Source organism: Cyprinodon tularosa, unplaced genomic scaffold (genome assembly GCF_016077235.1).
Source record: "Cyprinodon tularosa strain WSP-4 unplaced genomic scaffold, ASM1607723v1 ctg1401, whole genome shotgun sequence".
NCBI lineage: Eukaryota > Metazoa > Chordata > Actinopteri > Cyprinodontiformes > Cyprinodontidae > Cyprinodon > Cyprinodon tularosa.
The window spans coordinates 40,134-59,314 of NW_024038223.1; the positions used below are offsets into that span (position 1 = coordinate 40,134).

Below are 19,181 nucleotides of genomic sequence, written 5' to 3' on the forward strand. Positions count from 1 at the left end.
CTGCATCTAATGTAATATTTGTGCAAACCTGGCCATCAAAGCTGGTACTGATTCTATAGAAAACCTTTTATGGAGTGAAATGAAAAAAAAAAAACTATTTAATCCTACTATAGAAATAAGGTGTGGAACAGAAAATTGATGGTTGTTCAGCAAAGCTCCTCTAACGCTCAGACTTTCCTTCCTTTCCCTCCATGGCAGCTCCTTGGCTTTGTTCTCACACAATCCTGATGTTTGGCTCTGAATTCATCTGTTAACATCTGGATGTTTAGCTCTGAATTCATACTCATGCCCCCCCCAAGCAGAAAACTTGGATATATATATATATATATAAACAATACAGCGCATAACAGCAGGGTGTAAAATGCAGGCAGGAAGTGCATACATGGAACGCCACAACCAGGTAGCTGTCATAGTGTACAGGAACATCTGCCATGAGTATGGGCTGGAAGTCCCAAGGTCAAAATGGAAGACACCTCCTAAGGTAGTTGAGAATGACCGAGCTAAGATCCTATGGGACTTCAAGATCCAGACTGACAAACAGGTGATGGCTAACCAACCAGACATCGTGTTGATCGACAAACAGCAGAAGAAGGCAGTGGTGATAGATGTGGCAATCCCAAGCGACAGCAACATCAAGAAGAAAGAACACCAGAAGCTTGAGAAATACCAAGGACTGAAGGAGGAGCTAGAAAAGATGTGGAAAGTGAGAGCAGCAGTGGTGCCAGTGGTAATGGGAGCACTGGGGGCTGTGACCCCCAAACTGGGAGAGTGGCTACAGCAGATTCCAGGTAAAACATCAGAGGTCTCTGTCCAGAAGAGCGCAGTCCTAGGAACAGCTAAGATACTGCGCAGAACCCTCAAACTCCCAGGCCTCTGGTAGAGGACCCCAGGATGACACATACCACCCCACGAGGGGTGAGAAAACAGTTTATTTTATATATACACTATATATATATATATATATATATATATATATATATATATATATATATATATATATATATATATATATATATATATATATATATATATATATATATATATATATATATATTTATATATATATATATATATATATATATATATATATATATTGGTCGTCCATATTTATAACATGGCTCTTTGTTTTTACATCAGGTTTAATCATTTTCACTTGGAATCAAGATTAATGAATTTTCAGTGTTTTGGTAAACTGAAGAGTTTAATACAATGTTAAGGTGAAGTTGATCGATGTTTCTATGTCTCATAGCAGCATAATCCTTCCTGGATGGTTTATGGTTTAGTTACACATTCATTCCTAACACTAAGTTTATCATATTTTTATAGGACATGCCTGAAGTAACAATTGATTTCTCAGTAGTTTAGATAATAGACGCTGTTAATCAGTAGTCAGCAATAAATATATATAATATTTAAGGCTTGATGCCACTTAGGTCTTAAACAGTAGAGCCGACCTGCAGAGACCAACAATCAGGATGGAAACGAGAATGATTTTTCCTTTGCTGCTCTTAGTCTGCTCTGTCTGTCCTGCTCAGCTTCAAACTGTCTCTGACAAGGACATCGTTTCACCTGCAGCACAGGTAGGAGAAGCAGAACATCTCTCTGGGACCCAGCAGACCTGCACCCAGGACATCAACGCTGTCCTCAGAGAGATGAGCGCCTGCTTGGCTGAACTAAGGGTGGAGGTGAGACATCTGCAGAAAGATAATGAAGGTACGTTTACTAGGAGAAATATTGCCTTCTATAAATTATTATATGTTTTATTTTTATGTCTCAAAATGTGGAAAGTTTAAAATAGAACAAATTTTAACGTTTAAAAAAAATCTATATTCTGTAAACATAATTAAAAGGCAACGAATTCCAGTTTGTTCAGAAACTGTTTCAGCTTGAAGACATATTTCTTTTAAAGGCACACTATGCAACATTTTTCAGTTAATTAATGTGTTCCATAACGTTATGGATGATTAAATGAGTCATTTCAGGTTGAACAAAGGTATTCTCGGCCGCCCTGGTGGTCTGTGGGGGAAATACTGCACTTGCAATTGCAGGAGCACCGACCCGCACCCACAGGCTCAGAAGTCTCGCGAGAGTCAGTCTTGCTTTACGGCGAGAACTGCTACACCCCCCAGTTAAAAGCATTCTCGTTGCTAGCACAGTGGCGATCTTTGTGCAGTTATGCTACGTTCACGCAGCAAAAGCAGCAAAATCACGTCTGCTGCTTCATTTTTGCTGCTTCTACCAGTTAGTTCTGACGCGTGGCTGAAGCAGCTTTGCTGCTCTGCCTGCGCGGTGCAAAAGTGTGTCTGGCGCGTTGGGCGGAGCTTCACTATCCTTTCTCTGCCTTGCAGCTATATTTGCTGTGATCAGTGGGAATAAAGTAGTCTTAATATGTTTTTAAGTGAGAAAATACACCTGAAAACGTAATCAGTGCCGTCAGTTCATTCAGATTATTATCCTGCCTTCAATATTTTTTCTGTCGGAGCCGCTCAGACCCCCACATACCAGCGGGGCGCCGACAGTAGGAATCCCTTCATCAGCAGCCTCTGGCCGGGTCGCCTCCTCGCGGTTCACGGCGGCAGCTGGTAGGTGTTTTTCATCTAAATAATCCAAACTGCATATTCTGCCGGCAGATTTCTGCATTTTAAGTTAATTTAGGCGTCAATAAACTGTTTAAGAGTAGTGATCATCAGCGCTGTGTCTCTCTCCCTGCGTTAAACGCGCCCGACGCGCTGCTTCAGCTGCTCAGATGCGCTGCGCCTGCTGCTCAAAACGCGCCGCGGGACCTTTTGCTGCGCCTTGACGCGCGTCAACCATTGACTTTGCATGTAAACTCGCTGCTTCTGTCGCGCCAGCTACGTCCAGTGTGAACGCAGCATTAGTCATTCGCTGCTAAGCTCAAAACAACCGCGCCTGGCTTGACGGAGAAACCAGGAGAACAGCTGAGCATATTTACGACAGTGCACTTTTACTTTTGCCCTCTGGGGGGAGCCTCACTGGAAAATCAACACCGGTTGCATAGTGTACCTTTAACTAATTCAAGCAACACTATTACTTAATGTAATGAAGACATTAGATTCAGGTAATCAGATATTAATAATTGAAGCATTTTGCAATATTACAAACCCATTCTCATTCATCTATAAAAAGAGATGTGCTTCACGTTAAGTCTATTATTCTGTCTTTTCCTTTTTATCACATTTGAGCCTTAATTCTGTCTGTCTGAGATGTTTCACCATGTGAGAGATCAGAACTGAATCAATTAGCTCTGTGCACACAGACCTGCCATTAAAGCTGATTCTATAGACACCTTTTATTTTTTTAATCTCTGTTAATCTCTTCGTTTCAGCTCAGGCAGAAGAATTGATGACAGTTAAAGCCAAGGTGGACATCACTGAAAACCAGGTGGAGGCTCTGAAGAGAGAAGGAGAAGGTCTGTGAAGAAAACCTACATTGAAATATTTTCATCACTTTGATGTTGCCCTTTAATAAAGTAATGATGATGATGATGCATTTTAGATGTGGAATAACAGGCAAACCAAAGCAATACCTCAGAGTCAGTCATCCAAACACTGTTCTTTGTATTTCAGCTCAGGCAGCAGAACTGGTCACAGTTAAAGTCAAAGCCAACGTTACTGCAGACCATGTGGAAGCTCTGCAGAGAGACGGAGAAGGTCTGTGATCATTATCACTGAAAGTCTCACTTATATAACATGAATTTTAGGTCTGGGGGGGACATCAGTAGGGTTACAATCATAATCATAGTTTATTGCTGGGAAAATTCCAGGGAAAATATGTTTTCATGTGTGGTAAAAACTTCATAACAGACAAATTTTAAAAACTATAATGTGTTTCTTTTAAAGCAGAAAATTATATGATTAAATACACATATCTCCACTTGTTTTATAAAATTATATATGATTAGGCTGCTACAATAATATACAGATCAGATGTTGGCAACAAACAGCAAATCAGGTGTAATAAAGTGACAGGAAATGAGGAAATGATTCAGCCAATGAAGTAGCTGCAATAAGACACGCCCACTAATAGCAAAAAATCTGCTCGCTTTCAAAGTCTGGCTCTGTGAGTTAAGAACCAGTTGATTCTATTGAAAAGGTTTTTTATAACCTTCTTCTTTTTATAAGACAAATCTTATAACCTGACAACAATGCACAATTGTTGCAAGGATTTTACAGTTTGAAGAAATAGAAAATGACACCATATGCTGACCGTCACAAGGATGTGCATAAAGGAAGGGCTTTATATACTGCATGCATCATTTAGGTAGTTAACATTAGATTACTTCTTTAGCTCCTTGAGTTATTTACTGTCACAGGTAGGAGCTTCGGCTAGAGAGGAGGTGTTGGAGCCGGTATGATTTAAGGAGGGCCGGCCCTCGCACGCTGAAATTAGGACCGGCCCACCGGGTTAATGCCCGCTATCACAGATTACCAGTCCAAGCCTGCTTATAACAATAATATTTCACAAACTATACCCTAATACTTCATCATCTCTGTGCAGGTTCACAACAAAACAACATTTAATGAAGCTCATTAGCTACGTTTCATTAGTTACGTCTCGAAATCCTGATTGATCAGAATAAGAATAATTGTTTTGATGCCAAAAATAGCCCAACAGATTTTACTTTCACAAGTGGAGCAGTACGGCTATCGCCATAGTGTTCCGCTTAAATTAAGCATATAAGCATCTTTATTCTAATTATGCAGGGAGTTTTACAGTTTATATGGACACTGCAATGTACGTAGAAAAGGAAAGGAAAAACAGGAAAAAAAGGAGAAAAGATGAAAGAAAGAGGAGATAAAAGGGAGATAATGATAAAACATCTTCAGTCTGTTTCATCACCTGCAAAGAGATGTAAAAAGAACAGAACAACCGAAAGACACGGTACGAAATATACAATAAAGTAACACCTAAATACTATCGCTGAAGTATCAGTAGTATTATTTAATCTGACATGTACTGAAGTGTTACCTGAAGATCAGAATATGGGCTTTCTGTATGGAAGTGAATCTCTAAGTTCCTGGAACCAAACACCTGTAGCTTATTACGAGAATGCACTTGTGCATGTAAAGTTTATCAAAAGGAAAAATGCTCAATAGTGGTTGTGAAGAGGCACCCCCCACCCCCCCCCAAAGCCCCAGACGCCCAAAGAGACCCCAAGAGCAAAGGCACCAAGGAGGGGCCAACCCAGGAAATCCGACCCCCACCAAGGGAGAAGGAGAAATCGCTCAGAGAAAGTCCCCCAGCCACCGCAATGACGGAGCCCCGGAAGCCGCAGGGACGAGTCCGCGGGCTCCGCCGGCAGCCAGCCACCCCAAAGTGATTCCGTCCATGAGCCCCATGGATCCGAGGTCCGAGGGGAAACCCCACCCCCTAGCTGGAGCCCCAGCTGGTCCCTACGGAGAAGCTGCCAGGAATGAGCCTGTAGCCACCCGGGCATCCACCCCCAAACCCCGAGCTCCACCAGTGCACCGGCGAGCCCAGGCCAAAAAAAAGTCTCAATCACGCCTTCCCACCCTAGCGCCCCTCTCACACCACACTGTCTCTGTGAAGATGAGAAAAAAAAAGTGCGGACAAACATTCACACTTAACACTCACATCTAATAATCCCAGGACCAAAGACCCGGTGGCACCGGTTGTCGGTCCCGGGATTATTGGATGACCCAATAAGTGAACCAAAAATCCGGAATGGGGGGGGGGAGTGGTGACACTGCCACGTCAACCCATCTCGTTCCTGCTTCAAGCCCGGCCCCCCACCTCGCACCCGGACCAGACCACCCCCAGCAAAAGCCCCCCGGGATCAGGGCCCAAACACCCCACACAGGCTACCCAACCAGAGCCCCACCCTAAATAATTCACCCAGCCACTTCCTCCCCTCAATTTGCTACCCGCCCCTCCCTCCACCCTCCTTTGGGGAGAGCAGAAGTGACAGCCCCGCCATCGGCAGGCCACCCAGGCCCCGCAACAGCCGCCTGCCAAGACCAGGGACCAGGCGGCTCGCTCTTCCCCCAGGCCCCAGATTCCAGGTGGCAGCCGGAGAACAGGGGTGTGAGAAACACCTCTCTCAACCGGAATAAAGTTTCTTTCCGATCAGACGAAATCAGATTGGAATTAGCCTGACATGTTTACGTGAAACATTTTAAATCCGATCAGGCCTTCAGTCCGATTTTTTGTGGTCATGTAATGTACTGTAGCTTCTGTAATACTGTAAGAGGATTATTAGGTTAGATTAGAACATAATAGAACTCATTGGATGTAAGCAAGCAACAGTGATTTGTCAGCAATAAACACATGAAAATTAATATAATGGTTTATGGCCCAACAATGGATTTCAAATTAAAGGGGGCTGAATTTTATTGATGATAACTTCTTTGCAGATGCAATAAGGGGGTGCATTTCAGCTGATCAGAGGGATTGGTATGCACATTTTAAGACCTATTAGGTGCAGCTCAATTCTATTCAGTTTATTTCTATAGCTCCAGTTCACATCATGTCATCTCAAGGCACTTTCAAGTTCACCAGATCATCCAGTCAGATTGATTTAAAGCTTTCTATCTAAGGTGTCAAGTTTGGTGGTTTGACAGGACCCAAATGCAGATTGAAACTGAAGGAGGTTACTTGAAGATTTATTATTCAAAAGTTAAACATAAGCAAAAATCCAAAACATAAATCCACAAAAAACTGAGACATATGAAACTGGGTACACATGTGTAACCCCTCAGAACCTACAAAAAGTCTCTTGGAGCAATGCTCCAAACCCCGCAGGAAGTTGGCCATTTTGAATCAAAGCAATCGCTTAATTTTTTTACTTTCATGATGGATCTGAACGAATTCCTCCTAGAGTTTTTGAGTTACAGACTTCAAATTTACTCCAAATTGACTGTAGGTAATGTGGATCAGAAGTTAGCAAAGGAATTTTTCTACATAAAAGCATATGGGCGTGGCCAATCGCTAAATTCAACAATTTGGCATTAAAACAAAAGGGAAGCCCCAGGCCATGTTTTGATTTAAAAAATTAAAACTTGGTACACATGTGTAACCCCTCAGGACCTAGAAAAAAGTCCCCTGGAGCCATGGTCCAAACCCAACAGGAAGTTGGCCATGTTGAATGAAAGGTGTCATTTGAATTTTTTACCTTCATGACATATCTAAGCAAAGTGCTCCTACAACTTTTGAGTTACAGACTTCAAATTTACTCCACATTGACTTCAGGCATTGGGATCAAAAGTTATCAAAGGAATTTTTCTACATTAAAGGATGTGGGCGGGGCTAAGCGTCAAATGTGGTCTGTTTGCCATAAAACAAAACATAAGCCCCAGGCCATGCTTTTAGTGACAATGAAATTTGGGATTTCCAATATGTAACCCATCGAAACCTACAAAACAGTCTCTTGGAGCCATGGTCCAAAGCAAGTCGGCCATTTTGAATCAAAGTCATCAATTAGATTTGATTCAAAAGATTCAAATATTGTATCTGAGACAACTCCTCCTAGAGCTTTTGAGCTACAAACTTCCAACTTCCTGGGCCTAGAATTAAGACATAAGGAATCTTAACTTTTTTTTCAAAAGATTTTTGCAGCGACAGAGCATGTGGGCCTTGCAAAACCTCAAAAAGATGCAGATAAGGGTCAGAGCAGTGACCTGCAGACCTCTGGCATCAGTCAGAATAAACTTACAGCAGGGAACTGGAACAGCAGCAGTGACAGAATGAATTGAAACCCCGGGTCACAGTGGAGATCATATCTGTCGCAGAGGCGGGCCACACCTAGAGCTGAAATGGGAAAAAGCCCGTAGCCTGAGGTGTAGCTGTTTCCTCCAGAGCAACATGACTGAAGAAACGCTTTGTGCTTTCCTTAAGGAATTACAATTTTGCCCCTCTATCCACTTGGAGTGGGCTGCAAACTGCATATTGAGTTAATGTGAACAGCAGCAGTGACAGAATGGAGGGGAATGACAGCAGCAGGAAAAATAGTTTAATTTATAGTACTGCAGTGATGACAGTGTTTACCCTGAGCAGGGCATTACTGAGCTCTTTTTGCATACTTGGAAGAGCAACTGCAGATCTCCCTGGGCCCCATTTCTACTCTCTGTACATCCAAAATGTCACTAACCTGGCAGCCTCAGCAGTCACTTGAGTAATGTTCTGAACTGCTGGCGATGATGATGTCACAGGATCATACACAATGTGGTCAAACACGGACAATTAAATTTATGCAGTTTCCAACTGTTCAACATTCACCAAGGACTTAGACTTAGTCATTTTGTATACAAAGAGTGATCAATATGGTCAGTGTGATGCAAAGTCTGACATGATTTAGAGTCTCAACAGTTTATCAGTGTGATGGTGGTAGGGAAGAAGGTGCTGCAGAACCTGCTGGTCCTGCGTTGAACGCTGTGAAGCCTCTTCCCAGAGGGCAGCAGGGAGAACAGTCCATGGTGGGGGGGTGAAGGAATCGGGTAACGGTCAGGGCTGTGACCTGCAGACCTCTGGCTTCCTTTAGTATCATGGAGTCTGACTCTAGCAACAGTTTATCCCTGAGCTGGTCACCATCTGTTTTCTCTAGAAGTTGGTCAACTATTAGCCAATCGTCCAGATCTTGGCTAGCTCTATGAAAAATATTAATGGAATCATATGTCATTGTGATTGGGTGAGTTTTTGGGCTCTATAGTTTATTTCTTAATTTTAAAGGTTTGCGTTGCTAGTGCATATTTTCTCAGAACAAGTTGAATGCTGTTAACATCCTGTTAGAAGAAGTGGAGGAGGAGTAGAAATCCCTTGGTGTTCACCTGGACAACAACCTGGACTGGAGACACACCTGGGAAGCCGTCTGCAAGAAGGGACAGAGCAGACTGGACTTCTAGAGGAAGCTGAGGTCCTTCAGAGGCTTCAGATCTTCTATCAGTCTGATCTCTGCCTCCAGGCTTCTCCAGATCAAGTGCAAGACAGACAGACTGCTGCTTAAGAGCTTTCCTGCCTACAGCTATTAACACTTACAAAACTAAGAGTTACTGCAATATCTAAGTTCCCTTTGGATTAATTTGTATTTGTAAAAAGTATTTTTTGATTTAACTTAATTGATTTGTAACTTAATTTATGTACATGCCAAGTGGAACATAAAATATTTTATGCATATGCATGCTTTGTACATCTGGTCCTTAAATACAAAGAACATTATATAAATTTAATTTAGCTTGTTTGGCCGAATATTGTGAAATTAACACTTAAGCGATGCATGTTAGCAGCATTTCCATCCTGGAGACAGGTTAGCCTGTTTAATAATAATAATAATAATAATAATAATACATTTTATTTAACAGCGCCTTTCTAGACACTCAAGGTCACTTTACAAATAATACAAAAAATAAATAAAAAGACGATGAAAATACAAAATACAGATACAGGAACATAAAACAACAGAGAACAAAAAACAAATTATGGATAGGGAAAAGAGCAGTGTATTCACAGATAAGCGAGCTGGAACAGATGGGTTTTGAGTCTGGCTTTGAATAAGGGGAGAGAGTAAATACTGCGGAGGTCGGGAGGAAGTGAGTTCCAGAGCTGGGGAGCAGAGCGGCTGAAGGCTCTGCTCCCCATGGTGACAAGTCGAGCTGGGGGTACAGTGAGGTGGATGGAGGAGGAGGATCTAAGGGAGCGGGAGGAGGTGGCAATGTGAAGGAGGTCTGACAGATATGAAGGAGCAAGGTTAGGGATGGCTTTGAAAGTATAGAGAAGGATTTTGAATTGAATTCTGAATTGAACTGGGAGCCAAAGAGAGTGTTTCATAATAATATCATATGCTTTTCTACTTTTTCTTAGATTTCTAGAGGGATATTTTTGCATGTCTTTGTTCTCATGCATATAGGCTCATTAGAAAATATTAGATGTGTTTAATGTTTATTTTTGTTGATGCTACATTTATCTGGTATCTATCTCTTCTTTTCAGTAAAACGCCTGGCTTTCTCAGCATCTTTGTTTACATCAGGCTCAGGAAACTTTGGACCATTCAATACACACACAACTCTGGTCTTTGGGCATGTTGTAACTAATATTGGAAATGCCTACAGCCCAAGTACAGGTGCTCAGATTTTCGCTGGATATTTTACATTTATTTGTAAAGACAGAAAAGCTTAGAAGAGGCTGATATTTCTGTTTATGCTCCACAGGACTGTTCACTGCACCAGTGAGAGGAGTTTACCACTTTGAGTTTCACTTATATGGGCATGGAAGTTCTTCAAGCCCAACATCGGCTGTTTTGGTCCGAAATGGAGAGGAAATCATTGCAACATATGAAAATCAGCCCTCCGGTGGTCAGAAGACTTCTAATGGAGTCACACCGCTGTTAAATGTTGGGGATAGTGTATTTATGCGTATGCGGGCAAACTCCTGGATTCATGACAATCCAGATCATCATACCACCTTTAGTGGTCATCTGCTTTTCACCATGTAAATCAAAAGAGTTTTCTTTATAAAGATTGTCAACAAAAATTAGGTGAAAGTAAACTGCATTATGTATTGCTATTTTAGAAAGTGACTTTTTTTTAAAAATAAACTATAGAATACACATGCAGTGTGTGTGTGGATGGGGGTGGGGTGTGTTGGGGTTGCTTCTTGCCCAAAAGTGCCCTTTTGGTAGATTATCATTATCATTCCCATAAAACCTCCTCTAAAGGTGAATGAGTAATAAACTGTGACTAACTGGATGTGCTCTCTTCATCCTCTGACATGGGAGCTGGCTCGGAGCTCGTCTGCCTGGCTGTGTGTTTCCTGGACGGGGCCGCCTGTGGAGCTGGTTGACAGTTGCCTTTTGTATCTATGCTTCTTTTTCTATGTCTGCTTCTGTCTCCTTGAACCCCAGTGGGCCTCAGCAGATGGCCGCTCACACTGAGCCTGGTTCTGCTGGAGGTTTCTTCCTGTTCAAAGGGAGTTTTTCCTCTCCACTGTCGCTACAAGCATGCTTAGTGTGAGGGATTGCTGAAGAGTCAATGAGTCGATGCAATCAGCTGGTTTTCCTTAGATAGAAAACTTTGAATCAATCTGACTGGATGATCTGGTGAACTGGAAAGTGACCTGAGATGACATGATGTGAATTGGAGCTATAGAAATAAACTGAATAGAATTGAGACTTATTTGTTTGGACAAAGAGTTTCTATACTGATGACCCCAGCGTTCCATGATGTTCTTGGAAGCTCCTCATTTTTCAGAAAGGATTTTAGCTTTTGTTTGAAAACAATAATGCAGTATTGTCTAATCCATGTTCATTATTCCACCCATGTGATGGTTCTCTCATGGCTGTGGGACACAACATTATTAGTTTGTGTGTTTGTATTGCAATTTTTCTTCACCTGCCTCTATTAGGGCACAGTATCATGCTGTCCTCAATTTTTTTCTTTCTTATGCTTTGTTCGCGTGCTGAAATGTGCTATACAAATAAAATGGCTTTAAATGTCCACTGCAGTGACTGCTATGCATGGGGGAGTTGATAGGACAGGTCTAAAGTAACAACACTTATCTCATTGATTCTGTTAATAGGTAGTCAGCAGAGATATAGTCAATATTTAAAGCTGGTACCAGTGGCATCAAAAATACACACATTTGTTACATCAGAAGAAGTATAGATCCTGCAGTTTAAAAACATTCTGGTAAAAGTTGACGTATCAACTTGACCTCTTTACTCAAGTAAAACTGAAAAAGTATGCGCTCCAAAAACTACTTAAAGTATAAAAGTATAAAGTAACGTTTAAAAAAACAGCCAGATGCCGCTATATGAACTGAAAGCTCAATTTTGGACTATTTCTATAAATTCTCTGAGATAGGGCCAAGGATGAGGGAGGTCTGGTTGGTCTCCGTCTCCCGATACGCTCTCGCCTGTGTCCGACCTTTCAGACATTTCAACATCTTTTTCTGAATCCCACATTGTAGCATGGCATAGACAATTCACGTTAGCAGTTTGAAGAACACCTGCTAGCTTCTGATGGTTTCCTTTAGCTAACCAATGAGTGTTTGCGTTCTATGACTCATCCAATCACACTAGTTTTCACTAGATGTGGGTGGAGCCAATGATCTGCATTGGATGGAGCACATGACGGGAAATAGAGATTTAGAAACATTAAACCAGGGGAACCAATTAAAAATCATCAGGGTCTGAATAAAGAAAATCCTCAACCAGTAAAGATCCGCAGACATTTTTAATGATCTGTTACCTTAAACAGAATTTAACACTGACATAAAATGAGGTGTTTATGCATTCATGTTAAACATTGAATTCTCAATCAATTATCAAGGAGCTCATTCTGAGCCTGGATCCAGATTTATTGTTGATTCTGTTCATGGTGGAGAATCCTGCTTCACAGCAGCAGGTTGAGCCAAACATCCTCTAAATGTTCAGGCTCCGCTCCGGTCCGGCCAGGTCAGGATCCTCTACTGCAATCGCACCAAACACGAAAAAGAACGGCGAGAAGATCCGGTTTGTCAGATTAAAATATAGTAACAACAGATCTGTTAGGATCCTCAGGCTTGCCCACCAGAGGGCGCCCAGGATCCCCTTTTGTTGTTTGTTTCTTTCCATTAGGACTGGAGTTACTGCTGGGATCTGGAGATTACCCTCTGTCTCCAGCAGAGTGCGCCGTGGGTCTCCTTGGGCTGGAGTCTTCCTGCACACCTGTTGTTAATCCTCTCATCAGGAGACCTCCTCTTTATAAGCTCCTGCCAGACCTTGCTTCCACACCGCAGTGTTGATCTTAGTTGGTTAGCTTCCTAAGCCTCTGTTACAGATTGAATCTTAGTTGCCTCTAGTGTGAGATCAGATTCTAATCTCTCCTTTGTCTGTGCCTCACAGGAAACCTGTCTCTGGTCTGAAGCTCTGGGAGAGCTGTATCACAGGAAACCAGTCTCAAGCCTGAAGCTCTAGGTGAGCCTAACCTGCTAATCTGCCCTGGTGAGCCAACCTGAAGGTTCCTATGTGGAATCACCCTGAAGAATCCTATGTGGATATTCCCTGTTGTTCTCTGCAGTGAGCTGGAAGCTCAGATCAAGGTCTGCCATGCTAAGCCTGAAGCTAGATGCTTAGCTTCCCATGAACTCTGCTAACCAACAGTCTCCAGTCCCAGTCAAGACTTTAGTGAACCAGCCCTGAACCTGTTCCAGAACTCATTCTTTATCGTGTGCTTGTGTTCCATAATAAACTCTGTTGAACTTTTACCCAGTTTCCGTGTGTGTTCTGCATTTTGGGCTTAATTCAGATACCCATCATGACAGAACACTGCAGCCAAACACAAAGCCCAGCAGATCACCTCCGTCGGTGGATTGAGGAACGGGACGCTCAGATCCATGGACATTCACAAACCCTCCGTGAGTTACAGCTGAATCAAACACTCGCTAGCCGCTTGGATAATGCTAACGCCACGTCAGCGGCACGTCCTGCTCCGAATTCACTTCCGTCTCCTAGGTCACCGGCAATGACGTCACTTCCCAGTCAAGATAATAATCCTCCTTTCTGGTCAGAACCCAGTCCGTCGTTTTCTGCACTCAGCCCTTCTCTGCCTGAGAGATTTTCCGACAATCCAAGTAAGCTCAGGAGATTTTTATTTCAGTGTCAGTTGTTTTTTGGTTTTCACAATTCTAGTTTTCTTTATGATAAGGATAGGATAGCTTTTGTCGTTTCTTTTCTGTCTGGTGAAGCCCTTGAATGGGCGGAGACCAGATTTCCACCTAAAATTAGAATAAACTGTACATATCAGAAATTCATCCAGGAGTTTGAAAGGACTTTTAATCAGGTCACAAATAAATCCTGTGTTTCTAGTGGACTATTCGAAATGAAACAGGGAAATAGATCCGTTGCCGAGTTTTCTTCTGAGTTCCAGGAAAGAGCAGCCGTTTCTGGGTGGAACGAGTCTGCGCTCAAGACCACTTATCTCTTAGCTCTGAACGAACCCGTCAGAAACGAGCTTTCATTTTACGTCGAGCCAGCTAACCTTGAGTACCTCATAGAACTAGCCATTGGGTTAGACATAGCACTACAAACCAGATCCATTTCCCTTCAGCGCCAGGTTAGTCTCTGCTCACATATACTCGACCCTCACTTAGCTCCGTCTGTCAAAGGACTCAAATTAGGCCCACAAGTTAAATTTCAAACTACTAGACTTCCCCGCCAGCCTGATCAGACGCCTGAACCTGTCACTTTCGTTCCTGAATCCGTTCCCATGCCCGATTCACTAACCACTGAATTTGTAATCCGTTCTGGAACTCTTATTTTTCAACCGGGTAATTTGTCGCCAGATTCAATTAGTAAACCAGTTAGCTTAGCTCCAAAGACCCCTCGGCGTAAGAAAAGGCGTCGCCTTAAGTCAGCTCTGTGCCGTCCAGAGACCCCTGAGTCTGCTCTGTGCCGTCCAGAGACCCCTGAGTCTGCTCTGTGCCGTCCAGAGACCCCTGAGTCTGCTCTGTGCCGTCCAGAGACCCCTGAGTCAGCTCTGTGCCGTCTAGAGACCCCTGAGTCAGCTCTGTGCCGTCTAGAGACCCCTGAGTCTGCTCTGTGCCGTCCAGAGACCCCTGAGTCTGCTCTGTGCCGTCCAGAGACCCCTGAGCCTGCCCTGTGCCATCCAGAGACCCCTGAGTTGAAACTTAAGAGGGCTTCAGAATGTGGAGTTGGTGAAGATATGCCTCCAAGAGCCCCTCAGCAGAGGCCACAAACCGCCAAGAGCCCTCTGCAGACACCTCAAGCCACCTCAGAGACTGAACATGTGCCTCCTTGGGTGGTCTCCCCTGTTCCTGAGATGGAACCACAGTCGCTGGTTTCTCCTGTTCCTGAGGTGGAGCCACAGTCGGTGGTTTCTCCTGTTCCTGAGGTGGAGCTACAGCCGGTGGTCTCCCCTGTTCCTGATGAAGAGCCACAGTCGGTGGTTTCTCCAGTTCCTGAGGTGGAACCACAGTCGGTGGTTTCTCCAGTTCCTGAGGTAGAACCACAGTCGGTGGTGTCTCCTGTTCCTGAGGTGGAGCCACAGTCGGTGGCCTCCCCTTTTTCTGAGTTGGAACCACAGTCGGTGGTCTCCCCAGTTCCAGATGTGGAGCCGCAGTCGGTGGGCTCCTCAGTTCCTGTCCAGGAGCCGCAGGTGGCGGTCTCCTGTGGGCCTGCTCCTGGGACGCGGTCGGTCGTCCTCCCTGTTCCTGATCCGGAGCTGCAATCGGCGGGCTCCCCTGTTCCTGATCCGGAGCCGCAATCGGCGGGCTCCCCTGTTCCAGATCCGGAGCCGCAATCGGCGGGCTCCCCTGTTCCAGATCCGGAGCCGCAATCGGCGGGCTCCCCTGCTCCAGAGCCGCAATCGGCGGGCTCCCCTGCTCCAGAGCCGCAATCGGCGGGCTCCCCTGCTCCAGAGCTGCAATCGGCGGGCTCCCCTGCTCCAGAGCCGCAATCGGCGGGCTCCCCTGCTCCAGAGCCGCAATCGGCGGGCTCTCCAGTTCCAGACCCGGAGCCGCAATCGGCGGGCTCCCCTGCTCCAGAGCCGCAATCGGCGGGCTCCCCTGCTCCAGAGCCGCAATCGGCGGGCTCCCCTGCTCCAGAGCCGCAATCGGCGGGCTCTCCAGTTCCAGACCCGGAGCCGCAATCGGCGGGCTCCCCTGCTCCAGAGCCACAATCGGCGGGCTCCCCAGTTCCAGACCCGGAGCCCCAATCGGCGGGCTCCCCAGTTCCAGACCCGGAGCGGCAATCGGCGGGCTCCCCTGTTCCAGTCCGAGAGCTGCTGTCGGCGGTCTTCTCAGAGCCTGTTCCAGCACCACAGTCGGCGGTCACCACAGAGCCTGTTCCTGAGCCGCCTAAGAGGGGACAGGGTACCCCATGGGGGTACCTTCTGAAGGTTGGGCGTCATCCTCCTGAGAAGCTGCCTCACCTCCTGCCCCGCGGCTGGCCCCCAGAGCGTCGGCTTCGCCTTCGGCCCTGCGGCAGAACCCCGGAGCGTCAGCTTCGCCTCCGACCCCGCAGTCGGCCACCTAAGACTCTGCTCTGTTACCGGATCCTCGGCCGGCCTCCAGAACCTCAGCCATGCCTCCGGCCCGGCAGTGGTCCTCCTAAGACGCTGCTTCGCCTCCGGCCCAGCGGTAGGCCCCCTGAGAATCGGCCTCGCCTCCGTCTCAACAGTTCGACCTCCTGAGCAGCTGCTACGCCTCAGCTGCCGGTCCATCAGCCAGCCACTGGAGACTCTGTCCCGCTGCCGGTCCCTCGGCCGGCCACCTGAGACTCTGTCCCGCTGCCGGTCCCACGACCTGCCACCGGAGACGTTGCCCAAGAAATTTTCTGGGTTTTCTTTTGTTTTCATCCACCGTAAGTGGATCATTTTCTGTTCTGGACTTTGCTTTTGTTTTTGCCCTCCTGGCCTGTCTCCTCCATTGCCCACTCTGGGTGGGTTGTTTTTTGTTTTCTGGACTCTGTTTTTTGTTCCTGGCCCTCCTTGCCTTAGTGCCCCCTCCGCCCACCCTGGGTGGGTTGTTTTTTGTTTATTCTTGTTGGATTTTTTCAGGGGGCGTCTGGAATCCGCCCTTGAAGGGGGGGCTCTGTTAGGATCCTCAGGCTTGCCCACCAGAGGGCGCCGAGGATCCCCTTTTGTTCTTTGTTTCTTTCCATTAGGACTGGAGTTACTGCTGGGATCTGGAGATTACCCTCTGTCTCCAGCAGAGTGCGCCGTGGGTCTCCTTGGGCTGGAGTCTTCCTGCACACCTGTTGTTAATCCTCTCATCAGGAGACCTCCCCTTTATAAGCTCCTGCCAGGCCTTGATTCCACGCCGCAGTGTTGATCTTAGTTGGTTAGCTTCCTAAGCCTCTGTTACAGATTGAATCTTGGTTGTCTCTAGTGAGAGATCAGATTCTAATCTCTCCTTTGTCTGTGCCTCACAGGAAACCTGTCTCTGGTCTGAAGCTCTGGGAGAGCTGTATCACAGGAAACCAGTCTCAAGCCTGAAGCTCTAGGAGAGCTTAACCTGCTAATCTGCCCTGGTGAGCCAACCTGAAGGTTCCTATGTGGATTATCCCTGTTGTTTTCTGCAATGAGCTGGAAGCTCAGATCAAGGTCTGCCATGCTAAGCCTGAAGCTAGATGCTTAGCTTCCCATGAACTCTGCTGACCAACAGTCTCCAGTCCCAGTCAAGACTTTAGTGAACCAGCCCTGAATCAGTTCCTGTGTTTCATTCCTTGTGCTTGTGCAAATAAACTCTGTTGAACTTTTACCCAGTTTCCGTGTGTGTTCTGCATTTTGGGCTTAATTCAGATACCCATCATGACAAGATCGGTAACTACAAATTAGAACATAACTCTTCTATATTTCAAAAAACTAACACCGTTTATTTCAAAGACTGGATGCAAACTATTGGTTCTTCAACAGACCAGGAAGCAGATTTCTCATCTCCATCAGAAACTGAACATCTGCTGGATGCTGATTTGTTAATCTGTCACAGTGTTGTGGTCAAGACCACCTAACCCGAGACCGAGTCAAGACCAAGACCAGCGCCAGTATGTGACAATGAAATGTGAAACATGATCAAAATCAATAAAATTGATCTAAAAGACCCACATTCACATAAAACACCTAGATATTTAGCACACAGAACTGCACTAAACATTAACATCTTTATTTAGTACTTCTGTGTAGTAATCACAGAATTTCAAACAATTAATCAAAGTCGATCAAAATAGTATTTTCTCTGCCGTTCATGAACAGTACATACATTTATGTTGTTTTTAAATGTGCTATTTCAAAACAATGTGCAAAATTCTGTAAAATGTGTAAAACTGAAAAAATGCCAATCATTTCTCTTGTTTCTCTCTCATATACAGATTAAAGCTATATTATATAACTTTTCTTAAATAAATCTATATCTGTCAACAAGTTGGTAAATATGTTATGAGACAGATAATTTGTTGAAAAACATTAATTGATCTCCTTCCCTTCCTCCCTGAGCTACTGACATCTGCAGAAATACAAACCCCACTGAACCCCACAGGCACAAAAGCCTGACTGACTGTTTTCAGTTCTAAGACCCTGTTGCAGGATCAGATGGTTTGTTTTGACCAAGCGGTGTATTTCTCTAGTTAGTACTGGGAACATGGAGAAAAGGCAGAAGTGATCAATATTTTCACAGCTTGTCGGACTCATAACAAACTGTCACAAAATAAGGACTTAAATCTGTAAAAAAAAAAAAAAAGAACTACAGTATATAACTTTTATAAAGATATTTTGTTTTATCAAAGTTACATACTGCATCTTTAACTTTGCTGTTGAATGAATGTAGCAACTTATACATAACATACATAATAAAGAAATCTTACATTTAGAGGCCCAACTGCATGTGTTTCAAAAATAAAATTACACAACTGGAAGCAGTTTCATAATAGAATAAAAGAATTTTGATACAGAGGAGCTAGCTAGCTTTCCTAACATCACTTTTACACGTAGCTTACCTGTCTTTGTGCTTTCTGTCAAGGTGTCGATAAAAGTTGGTCGTAGTCCCTACCGTCTCTGACAGTGAAGCACTGCAGAACTTACATTGCGCTGTATACTTTTTTCTCAATGTTGCTTTACAAATATATTATTTTTGATTTAAATAGCCGAATTTTATAACCGATGATTTGGTCAACATCTTATCGCGTTCTCACACAACCAATTGTGACTATCAATCAAAGTGCAGCAGCCCGCGCAGGTGAAAGGAGGTGGGCAGTGGTAAAAAAACAAAAAAAGCCATGCATTTACCAATGAGACACGTTATTGCTTGGATTTGAATCCAAGCATCCAATAAAAAGAAGGATCTTAAAGAAACTCAAAATATTCCAATGATTAGCGTTATTTCCACAGTTGTTGTCTTGACCGGTCTTGAAATAAAATGCCGAGTCCTCAGCGCCCAAGACCGAGACCAGACCGAGGCCAAATGCGGTCAAGTCCGAGACGAGACCGAGACCATCAAAAAATGGTCTCGAGACCAAGACTGATCTCGAGTACTACAACACTGATCTGTCATATTAAATTAAGCGTTCATTTCTGCATGTTTTGCTCCTACTAATTTAATGATAATATGGTGCATGCTCTCCTAAAGCTTAGAGGATTGAAAAAAGTCGGAACGCAGCAATACGGGAGGAACAGCAGAGGCTGTAGGCTTTGCTTTGAGCAGTAGGTCTGGAGCGCTGC

At 44.5% G+C, this 19,181-nt stretch overlaps 1 protein-coding gene across 1 annotated transcript; it reads left to right on the forward strand.

Moving 5' to 3' along the window:
• The first annotated feature begins 1,449 nt into the window (after positions 1-1,449).
• On the forward strand, positions 1,450-10,528 carry LOC119778939 (caprin-2-like). Its single transcript, XM_038278394.1, has 5 exons — positions 1,450-1,713; positions 3,347-3,430; positions 3,588-3,671; positions 9,962-10,093; positions 10,182-10,528. The coding sequence occupies exons 1-5, from the start codon at positions 1,476-1,478 to the stop codon at positions 10,463-10,465; spliced, it is 822 nt and encodes a 273-aa protein (XP_038134322.1). The 5' UTR covers positions 1,450-1,475; the 3' UTR covers positions 10,466-10,528.
• The last annotated feature ends 8,653 nt before the right edge of the window (positions 10,529-19,181 follow it).